The following is a 24,141-nucleotide window of genomic DNA, read 5'->3' as shown; positions in this document are numbered from 1 at the left end:
CCCGTCGACCCCTTCAAGAGTTTCTTGACTTTTTATCGACCCCCTACATTTTATTGTTACGTAGTTATAATAGAACAAGCAAAAAAAGATGCATATGTGAGTTTTTAGATTGTTTATTTTATAGTTACAGTGTTTATTTATGTATAATATATATATATATTACTATTACTACTATACTATCACTAGTAATATCACTGGTATTACTAGTGATATTAATAAACTGGTATTAATATCACTGGTATTACTACCAGCGCTGCTCAACTCTTCAACATAGAGAAGTTTAGTTCGTGAATGAATAACGATTGAATTATAATATGTATGTTGATGAATTTTAGAACATTAATGCTCACTTGTATGTCGATGCGCAAAAATGAGACTGGGATCAAACACTTGTATCTATAAATAAGAACCATGCACGTGTTGCAATCTCACTCCCAATACGCCGGCCGGCAGGAACCACCAACATCCGTTTATTGGTAAATACGTCATTTTGGCCTACTTGATTGGCCTCAGTAAAATTGTGTTGTCATTACCTCCATGTCTTTTGTCATGGAGGTAATCCAAGTTAACCAAATTAAATATTACCCATATAATGTCGTCTTATATTTTCTGTCGACCCCCAATCGACGACCCCTAACAATGTCATATCGACCCCTTTGGCAATCACTGCTCTATACTAACACTTTCTTTGTTTCTCCCCTACGCTTCAATATTGTCCTGTCATCTCCCAATCCCTGGTTTCAGCATTTTCTTGTATTTCTCTAATTCCCCGTCTTTTACTCGTTCTCCTATTCTCTCCACTTCCATCATTTGCATAATTCTCTCTGATTTGCTCTGCACTCATTGTTTCCAATTGCCTGATCTTTCTCTTCACACTTCTCAGCTCATTCCTGATATATTCCATTTCTTCTTTTAGCACATCTCTCTCTTTCTCTGCAAGTTATCTACTCTTGCTCGACAATCATTCCGACCAATTAACACCATCTTCAAAAACTTCACGATGTTTCAGATATATTTTTTCATTCATATTCTGCTTATTATCCTCGCACTTGATCACACTACTCATCTCTCTCTTGGTCAGTATTGTGTAATTTCTGACATAACACTGCTGGGGTCGATTATGTTCATTCTTAAATCATAAAGTTCTTCCCATTTTCTACTTTCTGCAGACATGCACTCATAGATCTCTCACCTACCACATATCTAACTGCGGAGATGTGTACATGCCACAAGCACTGTATATCATAAAATCCACTAGTATGCTGTGTACAATGTAGTCCTTAAATGGGGGGGGGGGGCACTTGCTGATTGGCACTGAGTTGTGGCTGCCACTATTATTTAAACACTGCACAAGGAATACTACAAACTATACTGAAATATGTTTAAGTGCAAATTACCCACAGACTAATGTTGTACTTAGTTTAAATTCTCCATAATTTAAAGTAAAAAAACTAATAAATAATAACTAAAACTTACCTTTTTTTCACTGCTATCTCGTAATATGTCTGACCTTGTCCTTTGGCAGACTTTTTTTTTTTTATGGATGAGGATAGTTTCAGATGATTTCCATTCCTCAGGTATTCTCCTTTCATTTAGGTATGGTGGTAAGGCTGACATATTGGCTATACATAACATATTTTTTAAGGAAATTACAACTAGAATAATATATTAACTAAAATGAATTTAATTAATACTTCAAATATTTCAGAAAAATCAAATTGCCATCATCAGGGAATGAAATATAACATGTCATGCAGGCTAAAAAATTACGGACTTTTGTTTTGCTATAGAAGAGTGGGTGACGCATTAAATCATTATTTTTATGTAGTTTTTAAACTATGTATAATAAAAATAATGTAATCAAGGTTCTGAAAAATATAATAATGTAAGACAATTGTTTATTTCTTCTATTTCTTTGACAAAAATGCTTGCAAATAAAAAAAATTTTAATTCATAATTTCATTTTACATTTAAACAGGTTCTTATCTCTTGTGTTTATGTAATTGGAAGTTCATCAATTAAATTGGTGATAATTACGTGTGTATGTGATGGAGAACGGGATTCATATCTGCTCTCCAACAAACAGGTCATATGTTTGAATATTGCTATGAGCATGGATATATGTGTGATTGTCTTTAGGTGAATTTAATGGCCCATTGTGAGACCACCACCCTGCTTATTGGAGGCCTGAAGTGGCTTGAAAAAGTTCCATGTTTGATCTCTAGAGCAGGGTTTCTAGACTATCTAAAAATAAATAAAAAACATTACAAAAAATTATATGAAATTGTTGTTGTCATGTGGGGTTCCCCCAAATTTTCCTCATCTGTCCCTTAGGACCGGTTGGGGTCGTGTCCTCCAATGAGGGTCTAAGTATGTATTTTTCACTGTAGATCTGTGTGTGTTCATGGAGCCGGTTTGCCTATTCTGAGGGACAAAAAACCCTCTACATCAATATGAGACCAGATGAATAACTCGCCTTTAGTCGAAAGAGACCAGAGGATCTTGGATTTGATCATCTCATCAGAGGATGTAATTATAAATGAGGTGTCAGATCACCCTCCAGGGTGAGAGTGACCATGAAGTGATTACCTGGGTGGTTGCCAGCAGTGTGAGGACCTCTGTGAGAAAGGGTATATGTGGGAACTACTAGGGGGGGGGGATTATATTATGAATAGCTCAGGAGACAGCTTGCAGGTGTAGCATAGAATGAGGTGTTAGCTGGAAAAGAGATCAATGCAGCTTGGGGGATATTTAAGAACTATCTAGTAGAAGTAATGACTAAATATATTCCAAGGGTCAGAAGGTTAAATAAGGTAGGTATGAAATGGATAAATGAAGAGATTAAACAAGTGATACAGAAAAAAAGGCATTATGGAGGCAGCATAAGAGAACTGGTAATAACCAATTCCATGAGGATTACAAAGACCAGGCAAGGAGGTTGACTTGGTTAGTAAGGATAGCAAAAGTGAAGTATGAGCAGCAGTTAGCTGATGAAGTCAAAAAAAAAGAATCCTAGGGAGTTCTTTCAATATGTACCCCAGAAAAAAAATAATGACTATGGAAAGATGACATTGATTGGAGAAAATGGTATAAGGACAACTACTGCGGAAGATATAATGGAGATACATAATGAGCAGTTCATAAAGATCTTTCATTCTTGTGAATGTGACATCATGGAGAGATTGAGAGCAGTTGATGATGGGGAGGAGAGACTGACTATAAGTGAGCAAGAGGTGTATGGGGAATTGAGCAAACTTTATTTATGTTAATAAGGCTGTGGGACTTGATAATATATCACCACGTATTCTGAAGGAATTGTGCCAGGGAGTTGACATCTGCCTTGACATTTTTTTAATCCGAGTCTTGCACTGGGTCAAGTTCCAAAGGAATGGAAGGCAGGCAAGATTGTGCTACTTCATAACAAAAATGATTGAATTCGAGCATCAAACTATAGGCCTATCTGTGTGCCAGGTGTTGTGGTTAAGTTGTTGGAGAAGCTGGTGAGAACTAGGATCCAGAAGTGGGTTGACAACAATCAATGGTTAAATTGTAAACGAATAAGTTCCGGGGCCCTATGCAAATAACCAATTGTATTTACCTTTGGATGCTATCCAGGGAAGCTCCAAACCTCCCCGTCCCTTTCGTCACACGTTCGTAATCAGGCAACTGTTGATATTGACTTTATATACACATTTAAAACTGTAAATAAATGTTGAATAATAATACAATAATGTAGGCACAATTACCATGAAGGGAGAAAAGTCACAAAACAGAAAAATGTTCCTACAAAATAACCAATTGTATTTACCTTTGAATGTGATCTGCTGTTTGAGTGTCCAGCAAGTCTGCAAATCTTTCCTTTCGTTCAGCGTATTAATATTATTGTATTGCGACTGATGGGAATTTTGTGTTTCTGTGGATTCGTTAGAGACCACTTTCTGTTCAGAAACTACACATTACAACTTGTTTTGTATTATCACTGTCATCTGAGCTATTTTTCTGTTTAAAGAACGTACCAATGCACTGATCCATAGTTTAAATACGGTATTTACTTGAATATAACTCGCACCCCTGATTTTACTTTTCAAAAAAAGAAATAAAAAGTTTTGCATATACCTCGCACATGAAAAGAAGCTTAAACATGTTCACGTCGGGGCAATAGTAACTTGCTCCTGTGGTAAACAACATGCCCTCCCCAATAGCCACGATACTGCAGAGGCAAGAAAAACAAGTATTTTTATTATGTCAGTGAATAAAGTACAAGCACTCTGTGTAATATATTTCTTAACAAATAGTGCAATTAGAGACAACTGGGATAAAAATGACACTAATTAATAAATCACATCTCCCCTCATACAAAAACTATGCTGTCTGGACTCGAGCAAAACCATATGCTGCACCGGCAAACAAAGTATCTAGCTAAGAACTATTGTTATTAATTAGATGTGTGCGAGTTCACTCGGCAGCAATAAAATTCAACTGAACGTGTTAAAATTCGTAAATGTGTTAAAACTAAGAAATATATAAATATATATATATATATATATAGTGAACGTTGTTATGGAGTTTCACGTATTATTGGAATTCGATTGAAGAGATTTAGCATTTCAACTCAATTGGTGGCTTGCTTTTATCTTTCCATCATGCAGTCTTTTGTTAATACTGCACCAATCATATGCACGTCTTAATAACCTGCCAATGTTATCTGTTTTGCATTAGGCTTAATTACTGTTAAGGAAGAAAAGTCACAAAACAGAAAAATGTTCCAGAGCCAGGCCCCCAGCTGAATTTAACCACTGATAACAATGGTATTATCTTTGGTGGACAGCTAAAAGGAAGTCATGTTTTAGTAATCTGCTTACTTATTACAATAAGGCAATGGCTTCCTTGGATAATCAAACTAGAGTGTATGGGGTTGGATATTAGACTAGTGCATTGGATCAGAGACTGGCTATCTGATAGGTATCAGCAAGTTGTTTATATGGGAGCAATATCCAGGAAGAGAAAAGTCACTAGTGGTGTGCCTCAGGGGGGTCTGTTTTAGGGCCATTGCTCATTAACCTGTATATTAATGATATTGGCAAAGATTTGGATGGGGATATTCAGTTGTTTGCTGATGATGCAAAGTTAGAACGAACTATGAAGGGTAAAGAAGATCTTGTGTCCTTACAAGAAGACTTGAATAAATTGAGTGAATGGGCACGGAAATGGGAATGCAAGTTCAATGTTGCAAAATGTAAATGGTTTTAAAATTTGGGAAACAAAGATGAGATGTAGAATTTAGCTTGGTGGGGATATAGTGGTGGAGGAAATAGATATTGGGATGATAGTGTATAAGGATCTGAAATTTAGGGGATACACTGCCAAAATTATGAGGACAACACAAAGAATTCTGGGAATGATGCAGAGGATGCTTACTTGTAGATGTAAGGAGATTCTTGTTCCATGTATATATAAGGCTTTGATTAGGCCACAGGTGGACTACTGTGCACAGCTTTGGTCACCTGGTTTTCAGATGTACAAAGAGAGCTTAGAAAAGTTTCCAGAGATGACTAAGGTAGTTTCTGGTCTCTGGAATATCAAATATGAGGAAAGGTTGAGAAGATGCAATTTTACAGAAACTAGTGGATAGAGGAATATGGGTGATATGAGAGATCTACAAGTTAGTAAGGGATTGTTATAGGGTCAATGTTGGAGAGGTTTTAGAGCAAACGGTGGGATATCAGGGGGGAGAACCAGAAGACATTCCTGGAAGCTGTATAAGTAGGGGAGTGAGAAGCAGGATTTTTTCATACAGAGTTGTGAATGATTGGAATGCCTTGCCTGAGAGTGTGGTGTCTGCAGAGAATTTGAGTGTGTTTAAGGTGCAATATGATGAGCTGCATGTATGACAAAAGGACCTCCTAGATGAGCCTTTGACTCCATTGGGTCTTGGGATAATAATAATAAAGGATACTCACATTATAAACAGGAATCGAACCCAGGTCTTACTGACAAAAGGGCTTCCTCTATACTGACTGAGCTATGGAAGCTCTATTATATGAAATTGATTAAAAAAAAAAAATTTCCTTTACTCATCTGCTCATCTATGAAAAAAAAAATGTATTATAGATTTATAATAACCTTTCGTGGGTGGGAACAACATATACAAAAAAAAAAAGTATGGAGGAGGGAATGCATGTGAAGCTGGTGGCATGAATAGGGATGGTTGACACATGCCAGGGAGTAGTATATGTTAGAGTAAAATCTAGTAGAATGAAGTGACTAGTGGTGCATTAAGGTTCTCTGTTAGTGCTACTACTGTTTAATGATATAGGATAGGGCTGTTCAATCTTAGGTAATCTGAGAACCGCATTAAAAAAAAAAAAAAGATTTATCGGAGGGCTGCATCTAATGCGTATCTGGTAATTTAGTGAGCAGCAGCGGCACAACCTCGATAGCTGAACAAACTAATCGTGCACTCACGTTCCCCATGAGCGCCTGGAGCATGTGCGTTAGAACAAAACAGTGTAAGAATGCTTCTTTGACACATCTAATATTTGAAAAACACGTGGGTATGTAGCGATGTAAAAACACCAAATAAAATAACCAACATTGAGATTATTGATTAGTGATAGAATTAAAATATCTAATACGCATTTGGTTCAAATTGTTATTTTATTTTTTTGCTCGTGAAAATCAAAACCCACAGGCGGGTCACACAAAACCACACCAAGGACCGCATGTGGCCTGCAGGCCGTGTTTTGGATAGCCCTGATACAGGGAATGATTTAAGCTGGGGTGGGAGGGGGGGGGGTATATTTAGTTTGCTGATGATATGAAACTAAGGAGGGCAGTAGTTGATGAAGGTGATGCAAACATCCTGTACGATGATTTAAATAAATTAGCAGTTTGATTAAAGGACAATGGTTGACATTTTCATGAAGCAAAATGCACTTCGGGATTAAAAAAAAACAAAAATCGCATACTATTACATTGATGGTACTGGATTGCAGGAGATTGATAGGGCTAGTGATGTGGAGGATGACTGAACAGAGTGGAAGTTCAGAGGGCTTGCTGAATAAGTCTGCAAAAATAGCTCTATAATAAATTTAGTTTAATCCTTTATCCAAGTGTGAGCAAACAAAGTTTGCACCTGAAAGTATCTTCAGGACTGAGGTAAGGTGGTACAACACTGGGTAGCTCGTTGCAAAGGTGGAGCAGGCTAACATCACTCCTATCTCAGTATCTCCCAATGGGAGATACTGAGATAGGGTGTTGTACCACCTTACCCCAGTCCTGAAGATACTTTCAGGCACAAACTTTGTTTGCTCACACTTGGATAAAGGATTAAACTAAATTTATTATAGTCTAACCAAGTGAAAAATAAACTTTCAGCAAAATAGCTCAAAGGATTATTTGGATTTTGAAGAATACATTTTGAGTAGAAATGAAGAGGTTATTATCCCTCTTTATAAGGCTATAATACAGCCATACCTCCTCATCCCCAAAAATGCCCTTCGAGACGAGGAAGTGGTAGAAAGGATCCAGAGACAAGCAATCAAGCTCGTGACATGTCTCCGAAATGTTTGCATAAGAGGATAAATTGAAGTTATGTGGATTGCAAAAGGGGAGGGGGGAGTGAGTCATAGAAACTTAAGTTTTACTAAAGGCATTCTATGAGATTCAGAGTAAATTTTCAGTGCATGATTCAATACAATAATGACTCATAAATCATGCATATATTAGTTCATGTCTTGATCACAGCCAAGTATATGATTACACTATCAGAGTTAAAAGGAATAATGGTAAAAATTAATTTTAAATAATTATTAATTAAAAAAAATGAGCAATTAATAATAATCACTTCCCAAAACTGGAAGATTGGCATGCAGTCTGATTGGTTGAGGTTCAAACAATTTCATAGCATTTTGCATGTTTCAAGGAAAAGACAATCTGATCAATTTTTTTTTAATTGATAATTATTGTACAATTTTTTTTATCTACACAACTTTTTACAGTTGTTCCTTTGAACTCTAATAGCGTAATCATAGACTTCAGTTATGACAGACCATGAGCCAACTTGGGGAAGGAGCAGAGAAAAGGGCCATCCCTTGAAGTTGCAAAAGAAGTCATGAGCAAGAGGATAAGGAGTGGTTTCTTTGCATGGAGGGTGGTTTGAGAGTATGAACAATTAATGAGTTCAAGGAGGTATGGTAGAATTTACGTTTTCTAGGGTGGACCTCCCACAATGAGTCTTGTGAATCCATAGAGGTCCCAAATCATAATAATAAATTTGACTCATTTGTTATTCATGTTTTGAATGTAGTTAATCGTCTGCCCTGATGATGCCCAAATAACCTGGAATACAATATATTGGAGTTTTTGAATAAAATTCTATTTAATTTTTGTTACATGTGTAGGCTGTGAGAATCATTTAAATATTCATTAACTTAAACACTGATCTTGCCATTCTCAAATGGGATTGGGATATCCTGATGAAATTTCATGCCACCAAAACACAGTCCTATTTTCAAGAAGAACATGCCTTTCACTCTCCTTTACTATTGACAGTATTCAGCTTGCCAGTCAAGAACCAATTTCTTTTTTCTTGGGTTAACTCTCACGTCTAGCTTCTCCTGGCATAAGTATCAAATCCATAGCCTCTTTAGTCTCCAAAAAAAGTTGTTCTTTTTTTTTTTTTTTTGTTCCTAATGGTACTTTTATGCTCAACTCCTGACAGCTGAAATCTGCTTATATATGTTCCTTTTCTCTTTTTTAGATCCTTGCTTACACATAGCACACTCATGTTGTAGGTCTTGGGACCTCTTGTATGTGGAACTGATGTATAAAATAATAAAAAGAAATACAGTAACAGTAAACGGAAATCATTAAGGCATGGTTTGAATTATGTGACATCAGGACCGTCCACATCTTTTGATGGTGGAGGTCTGATAATTAGTTTGTTCACTGTAACTTATTATAAATATTACTGTTTTAGCTATTATTTCAAATGCTAAGCCCTCATTATAACATAAATTGAACAAACATAACTAATGTAGTGAAATATTAGCCATTTTTGTCATTAATAGCATTTTTTTTTTCCATTTCAGGAAGATACTGACAAAAGAAAAATAGGGAAAATATGGGTTTGTTTGAATGTGCTTTGCACACTTTTGTGTGCATATGTGATCAAAGTAATTTGTCTCATTTCTAATTTCTTCAGTAAGATATAGTTTATTATCAAGAATACAATCTCAACTATAACAAGACAAACCTCCCACTGAGAAACACGTTTCAAAGCAAAATGATTTTATCCAGATCATTTCCTTATTGGAAATTTGGTAATTTTAATGAATTCATATTTATGTATGATATCATGACAAAATGTTAAATTGCTTTTTTTTATGTCTCTTTAGTTTATATATCAGTACCACTACCTGCCAATTTGATGTCGAATGTTTCCTTAATTATAGAAAATAAAACTATTGAATAAGTTTTAATAATGGCAAACCGTGAGCAGACATAAATACAAAATTAATAACGGAAAAATTCACTTAAAAAGATTATTTAATAGTTCGCCTGTGTCACAGGCATCGTCGGTACATTTTAAACTCAAATTAAACAATAACTGACAATTCCAAAAAACACCACCTAAGTAGCTAGTGTAAGATTACTAAAAAGGTCAATAAATTTCCTAACAAAAAAAAAAAAAAAAAAATTATTATTAATTATTATTATTATTATTAAACAAGGCCTTATGGAGTCAAAGACTCATCTAGGAGGTCCTATATACAATAAAAAGTTAAGAAAGATTAGCTGAATTATAAAGTACTATTTCCCATAAAGGGGATAGACGTAAACCATCAGATCTGTTTAAGTTAGGGAAGTGAAGTAAAGTTTCCCATGTTTCTTTAAAGCCATTCCATGAGGAACCGACTTTTGTGAAGGACTTGTCTTTTTTTGCAATGAACTCTATGTCTAGTGATGATGGCATGTTCTGCAAGTCTAGACTGTTCAGGTTCAAGGTATTGAATATAAGACTGGTGTTCTTCTAGCTGAATAGAGGTAGATCTTCCTGTTTGTCTGAAATAACAAAGCGAACACTTTGCAAGAGTATATCATCCAGGTGGTGGCTTTGCGGAAATGGAGGAACCAACAGCTTATACTGGAATTGTGATGAATGAGGTAGAGGTAACTAGTCTATTACAGAACCTCAATGTCAATACATCTGTGGGATTGGATGGTATACCAGCTCGTGTCGTACGTGAAGCGGCCAAAGAATTGTCAGTGCCCTTGACCATTATGTTTAATTTGAGCCTCAGGACTGGGTCAGTCCCAAGGGGGTGGAAAGAGGGGAAAATAGTTCCACTGCACAAAGGTGGTTCCAAGGCTGCTGTTGAAAATTACCGGCCAATCAGCATAACAGGAATCATTATCAAGGTCTTAGAGAAAATAGTCAAGAGGAAAATACAAGATTGGATAGAAGAAAATGGGATACTGTATCGGGGACAGCATGGTTTTGTGAAGGGTAGGTCATGCCTCAGTAACTTGCTCACGTATTATAACACACTGACGGCTGAACTGGATAAGGGTAATGGGTTTACAGTGATTCTGCTGGACCTTGCTAAGGCCTTTGACAGGATACCACATGGAATTCTAATCAGTAAATTGCAGCATATGGGAATGGACATAGGGTTGGTGAGATGGATAGGAGGGTGGTTGACGGAGAGATATCAGAGAGTGGTTTACTCAGGAGTAGAGTCCACAAGACGGCCTGTGACTAGTGGTGTACCACAAGGATCTGTTCTTGGACCACTGCTGTTTAATTTGTTCATAAATGATATAGGAAAGGATCTGAGAGGAACAGTTCATTTGTTTGCTGATGATGCGAAGTTGGGTAGGGCAATAGTGAATGCAGATGACGTCAAAATTTTGCAGGATGATTTGGATAGATTGGAGGTCTGGGCTAGGGAGAATGGATGTCAATTTAATGTGGCAAAATGTAAGGTTATGCATTTTGGGGTGAAAAGATGGGAGGCAGTTTACTGCATTGGTGGAACCGTGCTCCAGGAAATTGATGAGGCACGAGATTTAGGAGTGTTGGTGGATAAGGAATTGAAATTTAGGGGACACATTGCAAAAGTGGCCAAATCAGCTCATCAAATCACTTGGTTGCTGAAGAATACGTTGACAAGCAGAGACAAGCAGGTTATTGTTCCTCTGTATCGAGCCTTGATAAGACCTCATCTCGACTACTGTGCTCAGATTTGGTCACCTAGGTTTCTTCTTGATGGGGAGGAGGTGGAGAGGATCCAGAGGCGAGTGACCAAGATGATAGCAGGTCTGTGGAATGAACCGTATGAAAACAGGTTGAGGATTTGTGGGTTGCAAAAATTGGTTGATAGGCGGAGGAGGGGAGATATGATTGAGACATTCAAATTACTGAAGGGTTTCTATAAAATTAATTCAGAAGATATTTTTGAGAACAGGGCTGGTTGTGGGAGGACTAGGGGACATCCATGGAAACTGGGCAAAAGTGTGGTTAGTAAAGGTGTTAGAGCTGGGTTCTTTACTTTTAGAGTAGTGAATGAGTGGAATGCGCTCCCTGAGTCTGTGGTGGATGCTGTGACAGTGAATGAGTTTAAGGCGAGGTATGATAGATACTGTATGAATGTCGAATAGTTGTGATGAATATGATTTGGGGCCTCCCTCGATGAGTCTAATGACTCCCTGGAGTTGCCCGTAATAATAATAATAATAAGATAATCCACAAGAGCAAGAAATCTGGCAAACACCTGGATAATTAAGATGTGGAAGCTTGTCCTTAGGAGAAGTGAGAAAGGTGGAGATTTTTCTGAATGGTTGAAAGGCAACAAAAATATTCAGTGGTTTTAAAACTATTGAATGTTTTCTACGATATTTTAACTACATCGAAGCTATATTCTTTTAAGACAACATCAGAGAAGCATTCTTTCGTATAGATAGTTTTGTTACAGTGAAAATGATGTCCTAATTTAACATGACAATTGTTATATTAGATTTAGGATCCTGGATTACCTATTGTTCTATTTAAAATTAACTCTTAGGGAGAAAGGTCAGGTGGGTAGAATATGTGCCTTCCATATGCTTGGGATTTTTAGACCATCATTATTATTAAGATTAGGGTGATTGATAAGAATCTTACAGGCCTCCTTAAATTTACGTTCATACCATATTTTGGTGTGATGTAAACAACAGGTGCTTTTCCACTAAAGGAAAGGATGCCTACTTAGCAGGTTAGATTTCTGTTTTTACACTGAGCTCTATAGTATGTACTAAAACTTAAGCCACTAGGATATTTCATACTTACTTGCCAACCAGACTTCAGACAATAAATTAAATGCTGTGATCATAGTGCTGAATATTAACTTTTCCAGAAGTCAAATAGGGAATCAGTGCATCATTCTTTCTGCCTCCTCTCCTTCTCTCATTACTAATATAGGCCTAAAGTAAATCAAAACTTGTCAAATGGTGATTTACATTCACAAGACTTAATTATGCTTAGGTTTATTAGACAGATCTCTAAAATATGTTTTTGTTAACATATTTTAGAAATTCATCACAAATCCTATCTGCAATATACATTTTTTACAAATTCCATAATTTTATGCATAACTCTTTTTCACTGTGAAAATTCCATGGATATAAGAAAACGTATCTGGACTATATCCACAAGTTGTTTGTCACATAATCTGCAAGTAAAAATGAAATGTTTCATGGCTAACGTATCTCGAGTGTGTTTTTACATTAAAATCTCTACTGAAACAATTTTTAAACATGTTTGAATTTTGTAGGCATGTGGTAACATCTATTTGGAACATAATTCACCTCTCTGTCCACACTTCGCTATATTATTATTATTGCACCCTCCATGGAGTCAGAAGACTCATCATGGGAGGTTCATTCATGTTATATCTTCGCTTTCTTATGATTTTGTTATTTAATTATCTTTATCTTTTATCTTATGCTATGTACTTATCAGTTATTTCGTCTGCCGACAAATTTATATTATTTTATGACTGCACCAGCTGGCAACTGAATTCTGATATACTATCCTAGAATACTAAGAAAAGGATGCAGGGATCAAGAAGTTTGCAGTCGTGGTCCCGTTTCTTTTGTTGCTAATGGATTTCCCTCTAATACACGGTTCGTGATTTTCCAAGCGGTAATTCATTCCACAGAAACATGACAAACTCGTTTGGTTTACACATAAGAAATACATTTATTTTGACACAAACATAGAGATACATTTTAGTTAAACCTTCAATTCTAAAAGAGTCTGAGTTCCCTCCCCTTTCTTAAATTAACACATCCAAAAAAGTTCTACACTAAGATTTCTTATATTGACTAAATCTTGCACTTCCTTATATATCTACTCTCAGACTCTGTTAATTTATACTAAATAATCCATTACTATCACACATATAAAATACATATATATACATGCCAATTCTACAATTCTGGCATAGATTTCATGAGATAACATTCTTTCTCATATTCAAACTTTGACCCCCCCCCCCAGAATTTTAACTAGCATTCAAATTAAATTTTAACATAATGACATTAATTTCCTTCTCTCAACACAAAGAGTCCAAAGCCTCGATTTCCTATTCGGCTCAAGCCTAAGATGCCTCTTATTCCTTAGGTGTAGACAAAATGTCCAAATGCAGACAGTTCTTTAAACGCTACATGGAATTTGGCTGTTTTCTCAACATTCAGTTTCTCTTTCCTCTCTGGTTACTCTAACTTAATACAAAAGGGTTTCAGCTTACTGTTCTTGCTTTATCTGGTAGATTTAGGACCTTCTTATCTAGATTTTCGGATCTCCTCACCGTATTTTCTTTAATAGCGTCTCCGCTATTCTTTTATTCTACTCGAAGGAGCACTCTTTCACTGACTTGTACACTGGCGTTAGTTCACCAGAGGCCCTTTCTTCTAGAACTCTGGTTGCATTATAGCTGCAGCTTTGATCCATGTGGCACGTATAGCAAGGGGAAATTCTTGCTACGCATAGCGGCAAGCTTTCCACAGCTACTCAGCTCTCTGCTCAGGAAAACCGAACAGACGAAAAAGAGAAGAGAGCGATTCAAATCCCCGCCGAAACCTACATACCACAAAACAGCGCCCTCTCTCGGTGGTGTCGTCATGCATACGGCGGCAGCCGATTGGTTACCGCGGCTCCGAACTGTCTTTGACATGGCCTAAAACTTGTATTAACTTATACACATCTTTTTAGCAATTTTACATGATTTTCTATCTTAATTAATTTACAAACATTCTCTATTCAGTTTATGGGCTTCTTTAACATTCCTCAATATCTACAAAACTGAATATATATACATTTCCTAGGTCATTAATAGGCATTCTATCTGGAGACATAAGTATGTCCTTATCCATCCCTTCTGAGGTTACCTTATGTTGGGTCGGAAAAAGGATGACTCATCAAAAGTGAATCAGCACTTTTTCCGACACAACATTCAACTGACAACATATTTATCATACTGAATCTTAAAATCCTTAACACTCCTTGAATTAACAACACATTCTGGTAATGCATTCCATTCACTGACACCCCTCTTCAACACATTCTTACATAACTTCCAGAGATGACCCAGAAGTTATGTAAGAGTGGTTTTTTCCCTCTCGCCTTCTATTCTTTTTGTATATTATCATCTGGATTAATCTGATAAAATCCTCTCACTAACTTAAATGTCTCTATTATATCACCTCTTTTCTTCCTATCCACCAAACTCTGCAATCACATTTTTTAACCTCTCTCCATAGCCAACAGTCCAAAGTCCTGATATTGTCTTAGTTATTTGCCTCTGGACCCTCTCTAATGTCTCCACATCACACTGAAAACCAGGTGACCAGATTTGAGCATTCATCTTCTGAGTACAGACACAAGTGAGACTTGCAGTTTCCTGAGACAAACTGATTATTATTATATTATATATATTTACAGGCAATTCAAGGTAGGTGTGCAAAAGGGTTTCGGTTTAATCAGAAATTTACTGATAATTTGAGTTTGAGTGTTTGTATTATGGCAAAGTGTAAGAAGACATTGTGCAGCATTCTCTATTCAATATAGGCATCTGGTATAGCAACTCTACTCCACTAGAGTAGGCCCAGGAATAATTGTTGAGGTAGTAAAAGATTTTCTGAAGTTTCTTGCTCTAATTGTTGCTTCATTTGTAAACCTTATTCACATTAAAGGGTGTAAATGTCACATATGTATTGCTCATCTGTATGGAAAAGGCCTGTACCTGATCTCTGGTTTCAGGTGGCTAAATCTTAGATATATTCTCAGGCATAGCCACCTGAAATCAGACGTGATGTAGCATGTACTCTGCCATATGTACAACTTGTATGGTTATCAATAACCATTTTGCTGTCGGTCTGTTTTTTTCCCTTCTTATTCTCCCCATTTACAAGAATAATTTATAATAGTTTTTTACCAAAATTTCATTTTTATAGTTGATAATTTAATGCCATCTGTTTTAGGCACTATCTTCATCTCCTTCCAGTTTATATCTTTCATTAGAAACAGTTAACTATCTCTAAAACACTTTTTTTGAATGTTAGTCAAGTGGGTTTTAATTTATTGTCCTACATGTTTTGCTGATTTTTGCTATCGGCATCTTCAGGGAATACAATTGGTAAGCTATATGAAGGTAACAGACTAGGTTTTAACTGAGTTCTAATTCATACAAAATTAGTATTGTGCGAGACAATGCACGTGTCTCGGGAACATGATTTATTTGTTACGAGACATAATGTAATTGGCGTGAAAGTTCATTTCTTTGATGTTTAGTGATCTGATTAAAGCTTTCCAAATTTCTGGTAGGATTAGACCTTGAAGGTTCTGGAATGGTAGTTCTGTTCTATATAGGCATATGACTCTTATCCCACTCAATGAGATGGTTGGTAGAGGCAAAGTGGCAAGAAAGGCCTGAAATATCTTGTCTGTTGTTTCTGACATATCCTATGTGTACCTTCTGTCTCGTTTCGAAGCTTCTAGAGGTCTGACCAACAGTTAACTATCTCTGTTTTGTCTACAACAAAATCCTTTTCTTCTCAGAAGTCCTGAATACTGTATATACTTTGATAATCATATCCATTCCCACTATTTTTTGCATCACACTAAAGTTTTGTCTATATCTCAAGCACTTCATTTTCGTCAACAACTTGTAGTCATCTCTTCTTCGTGCACCTTCCTATTTGATGCTTTTTTCCTTCCTCCAATGCTAAATACATAGAAAAAATATTTATTGAGCTTCCTACTTTGTCTTCTGCTAGGAAAGCATCAAATATGATGGAGCTGACAAGTCATAACAAAAATTCTCAAATTTTTAAAGAACGTGTCGACAGGTTGTTCAAGAAAGATCTAGAAACTATAGTGATACCAGTTTTTTCTGCTGATACCATCATCAGAGTTATTCTTACATACTTTCCCTCCTATTTGATCACACACACACACAAAAAAAAAAAGTGTACTGCTGCAAGCTTCTTTTCATATGCAGGTTTCTCCATCTGGACTCATCTGTCATTTTTCTTGGCTATGTTTTACAATCACCATGCAGTTGCTGATTATTTCCCTTGCTTATATTTCCTTCACAACATTTTTTTTCTTCTGCAGTTTTTACTATACCCTCTGTTGCCTTAACCCAGTCAAACACTACAGCTTTCACATTAACAAACTGGTTCACATTAAACCTCTGTTCCAAACTATTGCCTCATGCCAAACTGACTTAGAACATCACATACATATTACCTTTGTTGATTACTGACAAATGCACTTTCCTGGACACCTCCTGGGTCAGAACTATATGGCAATGCTCATCTGCTGAGTGCAACATGGATACATCATTCGCTTTAGTATTTTGTTTTGATGTGCTGTAGCACCAAGTGCAACAAATCCCTCGTATTATCTGCTGTATTAAGTAATGTCCCAGAGCAGTTCTAAGAAATTCATTTTTCCTAGCTGTGTTGCCATAGTTTATTTCCTGTAATAATTATTTGTAGTAAATCTGATTCAAGCAAATAAAGCTCTTGCAGAACTAAAAGAACACACAGAAATCTCATGAGCTATATTCTTAACCATCTTATTGTGTGACACCTCCAGGGAGTCCAAAGACTCATCTAGGGAGGGCACCTACTCTGTAAATCTCCATCTTCACCACTCAATCCACCAACTACCTTCATCTACACCAGCGTTTCCCAGATTTTTCCTACGATGGAACACTTCACAAATCCTGAACTTTTCATAGAACACCTTGGTTATTTTATAATGTATTAATAATTGATTATGGCATAATCATAAAGAGTATTAATGCACTTATGTATATGGTGTGACATGTTGACAAATATAAAATTACATTTAAATCAGTTATCAATCACTGGACTAATTGGACTAATGAACTCTTGTAGCATATTGTAGTTTCCTCAGGCCAACATCATTAAATTAATTTGTGCTGATTTTCATTGACATATCCCATTCTGATCACCAAAAATTTATAATATAAGTACTTACAAGTGAATGCAGACTTTTTCTCTTATGTGCTAGTAGTTTTCCCCTCCTTTTGTATATCCTGGAGATTGCTTTGTAGGCTGGAGGTGGATGAATCACTATCTGTTGCATCACAAACACCTTCAATAAGAGATTTCTTAACACCAAAATTAAAGTCCCTTGTCTCTTATTTATATTAAAATTTAAATTCTGTAGGCCTATTACTTTTAAAAAATCACGGCACTATGGTTTCAAAACAAGCACTTTCACCCTACAATACGAACTTCTGAAGAAAGTATTCAGTATTACTAGATTTGAGAACCAGATACAGACTACCTTGATCTTCAATTTCAATGGAAAAATTTTATTTATACTTCCTTGCTAATCGGTCACTAACATTTGCAACACAGATGTTATTTCGTTCAGTTTTGAGAACAGAGGATGCTCCACCTATTGGTGCAATCAGCTTGCAGGCAATTTTTATGACCGCTCATAAACAGCAGTATTCACTTTCCCGAATTACTTCCATGTTTAAAAATCCACAGCTTGGTCACTGACATCACGGAACACTCATTCACTTACCGCAGAACACAATTTGGGAAACTCTGATCTACACCGACCACCACCACTAGTACTTTTGCAGACAATCACAAACATCCATGCCAACAGCGGGATTCGAACCCACAGCCTTTTGGTTGGAGAGTGGATGCGCTAACCACTTGGCCAACCAGGCTGGCATTATTAGGAGAGCATAGTTTCGATCCATGGACCACTGAGTTATGGGCCCAGCATGCTTCCACTGTGCCACTTCTACAAAAGTAAATAAAAGTGCAACCATTCAGTAACATAATAAATAAACAACTGAATGCAATATAAATGTAATGTCAGGGACACGTTTTGCTACTCATGCTGACCACAAAATTGAAAACCTTTATGCAAACATACGTCAACATCATGCATCTTAAATGCAAAATACTCGGTCCTGGACATCACCACATACTGATCTGATCCTGTGGCTTCCACTCTTTGAGAGGGTTGCAACTGATTACTAGGGAGATAGTGATGCAAGGATGAAGACAAAGGGTTTCCCATTGCCTTCCTTCCTTCCCCAGATAAACTGGCAGAAAAATCCTGTTCTCCATGCCCAAGAACAGCTAACTTGGCTATGGCTGAGGAAGATCCTTTAGCTCCTCGTGTCGTTGACGGGAATCAAATCTAGGACACTCCTTCCCCAGGCATATGGTTGTGAAGCGCAAAAGCCACTAGGCTAACCGCACGGACCACCACGTACTATAGGCAACTATTTTAAAATGATATTGGTCAGTAATCATCAATAATGTTGATCACAGTGAGAAGGAAAAAAAAGGATCTTTTGGAGTTGAATAAAGTTCTTATTTTGGGTGTCCATTTGGCTGGAGCCACAATTTTGAAAACAGCAGAGCTAACTGCTTTCTCAAAAGGTGAAATATCCTTGATGTTTACTCAGTGGAAAAATAATCTGCATTTCTTGTCTAAGAGGCGTAACTGTAGTCCCAAGATAGTTTGTCAGGAATGAGATAGTCATCATCTGAGAAGGCTTCTATGGACAAATAGGACCTCCTGTATGCAGCAGTTGACCAAACCATTTAACGAAGGCTGTTCTTGATTCATATCTCATCAAACTATGCAGAGGGAATTGAAGAGATCAGTAATGGCAGTCGCATGCCTATACAGTATACCATTGATTTCTGCAATAAACCAGAAAGTTTTTCTACAGTGGTGTCAAGAACATCATGATTGAAAGACTGGAAAAAAAAAAAAAAGTTGTCTGACAGGTCTGTACTGTCGGTACAGAACAGGTCTTGTTCTGTACCGACAGTAGGCAGAGCTTCATTAAAATTCCATAAAGCAACGAATCTAGTTTGCCTTGTAAACACAACTCTAGGTTCTGATGGTGGTGTCATGGTGTGGGACACGTTCTGTTGGCATGAATTGCATCCCATGAGATATTGCTAGAAGAAAGGTCAGATGTCCTCCAAGGAATGTCTGAAAATTGTTGCTGATAAAGTCCATTCTGCAGTGTTAACTTTTTATGCAGCAGGTGACAGTCATTTCATAAATGACAATGCTACTGTCCATCATGCAAAAAATTGTTAAGTAGTGGCACATAAAAGGTGCTTAGCTACGAAATTGCTAAGGCTGTGAAAAGCTAGCTACCATGCTGTTATTGAGTATTATCATCCACTCACATAATCCTATTTGCTTGAACAAATGGTAAATTGCAGTCCACTACAACAATATAGTATCTTATTCACTCTGCTTCACATCACATAACTTTTCTTACTATTATAATAACGGAATTAACTCGTGTCAATTATGCTTTTCGTAGAATTTTCACCAGAGTATCACAGGCATCATCAGTACAGGTACAAGGCTAATTAAACAATAACTGTTATATTCACAAAGCACCACCGAAGCAGCTAAGGTTAAATTTCCTAAATTTAATTATTATTTTTAATTTTATTTTAATTATTTAAATTTAATTATTTAGTTATTTAATTACTCAATTATAATTATTTCTGGTTTTTTATTTTATTTTTTTTAATAAATATATATGTGTATACAATTATATGTTAGAAAAGATTTGCTGCTTTATAAAGTATCTCCCACAAGGGGGGGGGACATTGATCATCGGTTCGATGGTCTACGTCTTTCCTCCTTGTGGGAGATAGTACTTTATAAAGCAGCAAATCTTTCCTAACATATAATTGTACACACACACACACATATATTAAAAAACAAATAAATAAATAAAGGGGTGCTTAAGGGTCAAAGCTGTATAACTGAGAGGAGACCTCCACATAGCCTTTAAAGGAATGCAGAGAACCGACCAGGGCTTCTGACCTAATGTCCAATTCTCACCTTCTCGTCGTGCACCCTGTTGGGTATCTACTTGGATACTGAACGAACGAGGATGGGCTGGCAATTTGGGATTTAGCCGACCAAATTGTATTCTTATTGGTTAAACCAAAATAAAAAAATGATGGTACAACATGACAAAATTTCATGCCGGCTGGAGCGTTGCCCGGTTAAACAAGGGCCCCGTTGTTTTCGCCAGGGAACCAGGGCGAGCAGCGAAAAGTCAGCTACTGGAACAAATCAGAAAACAAACCCCAACTCAACATCACCAGAGTTAAAGATCGGTACTATCAACGTAAGAAGCCTGAATGGCAAAGAAATGGAGCTAGTTGAGGAATTAGATAAGTACTAGATCGACATAATAGGGGTGACTGAAACAAAAAAGACCAAAACTGGTGAGATCTTTCTGAGCAATAAATACAAAATGTTATATTCAGGCAATGACAATCAAGGAAAAGAAGGAATAGCCATTGTATTCAACACAGAATATGAGGCTAATCTTCTTGAATGGCAGTCAGTCTCAAGTAGAGTAATGTGAGCAAATATGAGAATGGGGAACTGGACAATGAGACTTATTTGTGCCTATGGTCCCACAGAAGGTTCTACTAAGGTAGAAGTGGAGGAATTTTTTGACGCTTTAGAAAAAGCAACTGACACAGTGAAAAAGGAAAAGTTGGTCCTTGTTGGGGATCTAAATAGCAGAATAGGAAATGATTGTGAGACGTACAAAAATATTTTGGGAAAATTTGGAGAAAAGAGCAAAGCTAATAATAATGGCAAATATCTGTTGGATTTCTGCTCAGGACATGGACTGGTTATTACTAACACCATGTTCCAACATAAAATGTGCACAAATTCACATGGAGAGAAGAGGCTAGGAATAAGAAAAGTCTCATTGACTATGTTATTGTTGATAGTGATATTTTCTCCCTGGTGCAGGACACCAGAGTTTACAGAGGATTTGAAATTGGAAGTGATCACTATTTAGTCTTGAGCAGGATAAAATTGAATTTCATATTGAAAAGAATAACATGTAAGAAAGTTTTAAAGCGAATAAAAGTTGAGCAGCTCTCAGATGTGAGCTGTAGACTAAAATACACAAAAATTATTCAAGAAAAAATGAAAGAGTTTGAGAACAGGAATCAAACCTTGGAGATTCAGTGGCAAACTCTGAAGAAAACATTGAGTGATTCTGCCAGAGAGGCATGTGGTGAGGTTGCCTGCAAGGATAAAAAAAATCAGAACCCCCTGGTGGACACAGGAAGTTAAAGAGGCAGTGAAGGAAAAGAAGAAATCATATCAAAAGTTCCTGGCAAATAAGTCAGCTTGTGCTCTTAGAGAATATATATAGACAAATGCAAGAATGCTAAACACTGTGTAAAACTAGCTAAACAAAAGTCATGGGACGACTTTGGCAAGAATATAGAAAATAAATATCAAGAAGGTGGCAAAATATTCTGGAGGTTGTTGAAAAAGCTTTGGAATGGAGGAAAGAGTGCTGTAAAAGGAGTTAAAGATGATAAAGGTGACATGAAAACGGGAGAAAAAGATATCCTTGAAGTATGGAGTAATTACTTTGAAAAACTGCTAAATGAAACAAGCAGTGATGACAGCACAGTGGTAAAAAACACTGGCCAGTCATGCAGGCAGGAATACATATCCATACTTGAAGTAGAAAAGGCCATTAAAGGCTTGAAATGTGGAAAGGCAGCTGGAGTGGATGATATTCGACCAGAAATGCTGAAGTATGGTGGTATAAGAGTCTTACAGTGGCTGCACTGCATAGTTCAGAAATCCTGGACAGAGGGACGAATTCCCGATGATTGGAGTAGAGCTCTCATAGTACCCATATATAAAACGGGAAATAAAACGGAATGTGAGAATTAGAGGTATTTCCCTACTGAGTGTTCCTGGCAAGATCTATGCAAGTATACTTGAGAAACGGTTGAGAAGAATTGTGGAAGAAAAGCTTGGAGAAGAACAACCTGGATTCAGGCGAAACAGAGGCTGTCAGGATCAGATCTTCACTTTACGTCAAATAGTCGAGAAAGCATGGGAATATAACAAAGATCTGTATTTAAGTTTTGTCGATTTGGAAAAGGCATATGATAAGGTGCCAAGAGAGAAGCTATTCAACACGCTGCAGTTATATGGTGTCAATGGGGCATTATATCAAGCAATACTTAGTCTTTATTTGAGTTGTAAGTCAGCAGGTTGCCTGCAAGGAATTGAAGGAAGTACAGGAAGATGATTTAATGTTAAATCTGGTGTGAGAAAAGGATGTATATTATCCCCTCTGTTATTCGTTATCTATATGGATCACATTATAAAGGAAAGTGGTATTAAACATGATATCAAAATTGGAGATGTTAATGTCAGCTCTTTGCTTTATGCGGATGATGTTATACTTCTAAATAAATCCACTACAAGTCTGCAAGATTCTCTGACTAAATTGAATAGCTGTTGTAATAGATATGGTATGAAGGTCAGCAATAAAAAGACAAAGACAATGAAAATAGGCAGAATCATTGAAAATGTCAACTGTGTTGTGAATGGAGAACCTGTGGAACAAGTAAAACATTTCAGCTACTTAGGTACGATTTTTACTGAAGATGGTAAATTAAATATAGAAATAGACAACAGAATCAGCAAAGCTGGTATGGTGGGAAGTCAATTGAATAAATTCATATGGAATAAGAGTGAAATTAGTTGGAACACTAAATTAGCTGTATACAAGACAGTGTTCAAACCAGTTTTAACTTATGGATCTGAGAGCTGGGTCAGAAGTAAAACACTTGACCAAAGACTAGAGACCGCAGATATGAGAGTCCTGAGAAAGATTATAGGCGTGAACAGATGGCATCAATGGCAATATCATATTAAAAACGAGGATATTAGGAAAGAACTTGACATTGTCAGCATCCAGGACTGCATTAGCAGAGCTAATCTCAGGTGGTATGGTCACCTAAACAGAATGGGCGAGGAAAGATTAGCAAAACAAGTGTTCTCTGTCAGGTTGGCAGGAAAACGACCCAGAAGAAGACCAAGATATAGGTGGATTGATACAGTACAAAGTGCCTTAGACGATAGAAATATAAGATCTGATAATGTTGGAGTCTTGATAAGTAACAGACTGATTTGGAGGAAAATTGTAGATAGGAAGTTAGTAATGATATAATTTTTTCATGTAGTACTATCATATCCTGTACACCCCTTGTGGGTACATGGCAGGAATTTGATGATGATAAATAAATAAATTAGATAATTAAAATGAAATTTTAAAAAAAATAATAAAAAATAAATGATAATAAATAAATTTAGGAAATTTAACCTTAGCTACTTATGTGGCACTTTGTGAATATAAATTCGATTGGAATAGGCCTAAGTTCGATTCTCGTCGCGACGGGAGGAATCTTTATCTGGTCGATTTCAATCGAAGGTGAGTTAGCCGATCTCATACGGAGGTAGCAGGGTTTTTTCTCCCGGAAACTCGGGTTTTTCATCCCGCATACATACAAATCGGCCCTTCAGAACACACGCAATTTACAGACAAAAATTACTAGTTGTGGTGGTGTTGGAGGTGGGCGGCAGATGGCGTTGATAGAGATGATTCGTAGTAGAGGTTAGGTGCAGAGACAGTTGTAGATGTCCTCCCACGATGAGTCTTCGGACTCCTTGGAGGTATCAGGAATAATAATAATAATAATAATAAT

At 36.7% G+C, this 24,141-nt stretch overlaps 1 protein-coding gene and 1 long non-coding RNA gene across 5 annotated transcripts in view; one reads left to right on the top strand and one right to left on the bottom strand.

Annotated features, from left to right (window-relative positions):
* LOC150099790 (uncharacterized) overlaps positions 1-9,431 on the top strand; it is a 123,948-nt gene extending 114,517 nt beyond the window's left edge. For both annotated transcript variants that reach the window (XM_090404164.1, XM_090404165.1), the window contains exon 8: positions 9,093-9,431. In XM_090404164.1, coding sequence (XP_090260290.1) covers positions 9,093-9,215 — 123 coding nt within the window. In that variant the 3' untranslated portion in view covers positions 9,216-9,431. The remainder of the gene's footprint in view (positions 1-9,092) is intronic.
* LOC150099789 (uncharacterized) overlaps positions 1-19,820 on the bottom strand; it is a 102,727-nt gene extending 82,907 nt beyond the window's left edge. For 2 of the 3 annotated variants that reach the window (XR_016549390.1, XR_016549388.1), the window contains exons 1-3: positions 17,555-17,671; positions 12,332-12,465; positions 1,477-1,622 (exon numbers count right to left, since the gene is read on the bottom strand). This is a non-coding gene — a long non-coding RNA (uncharacterized LOC150099789). Of the gene's footprint in view, positions 1-1,476; positions 1,623-12,331; positions 12,466-17,554; positions 17,672-19,758 lie in introns of those variants that run through there. The other variant, XR_016549389.1, reaches the window with a different exon arrangement.
* Between the last annotated feature and the right edge of the window lie 4,321 nt (positions 19,821-24,141).

The sequence above is a fragment of the Typopeltis vanoorti genome, chromosome 14 (assembly GCF_054136105.1).
Source record: "Typopeltis vanoorti isolate ZY-2024b chromosome 14, IOZ_Tvanoo_1.0, whole genome shotgun sequence".
In the NCBI taxonomy this organism is placed as follows: domain Eukaryota; kingdom Metazoa; phylum Arthropoda; class Arachnida; order Uropygi; family Thelyphonidae; genus Typopeltis; species Typopeltis vanoorti.
Note: the sequence above shows the minus strand (reverse complement) of the source record. Positions and strands in the feature narration are given on the sequence as shown.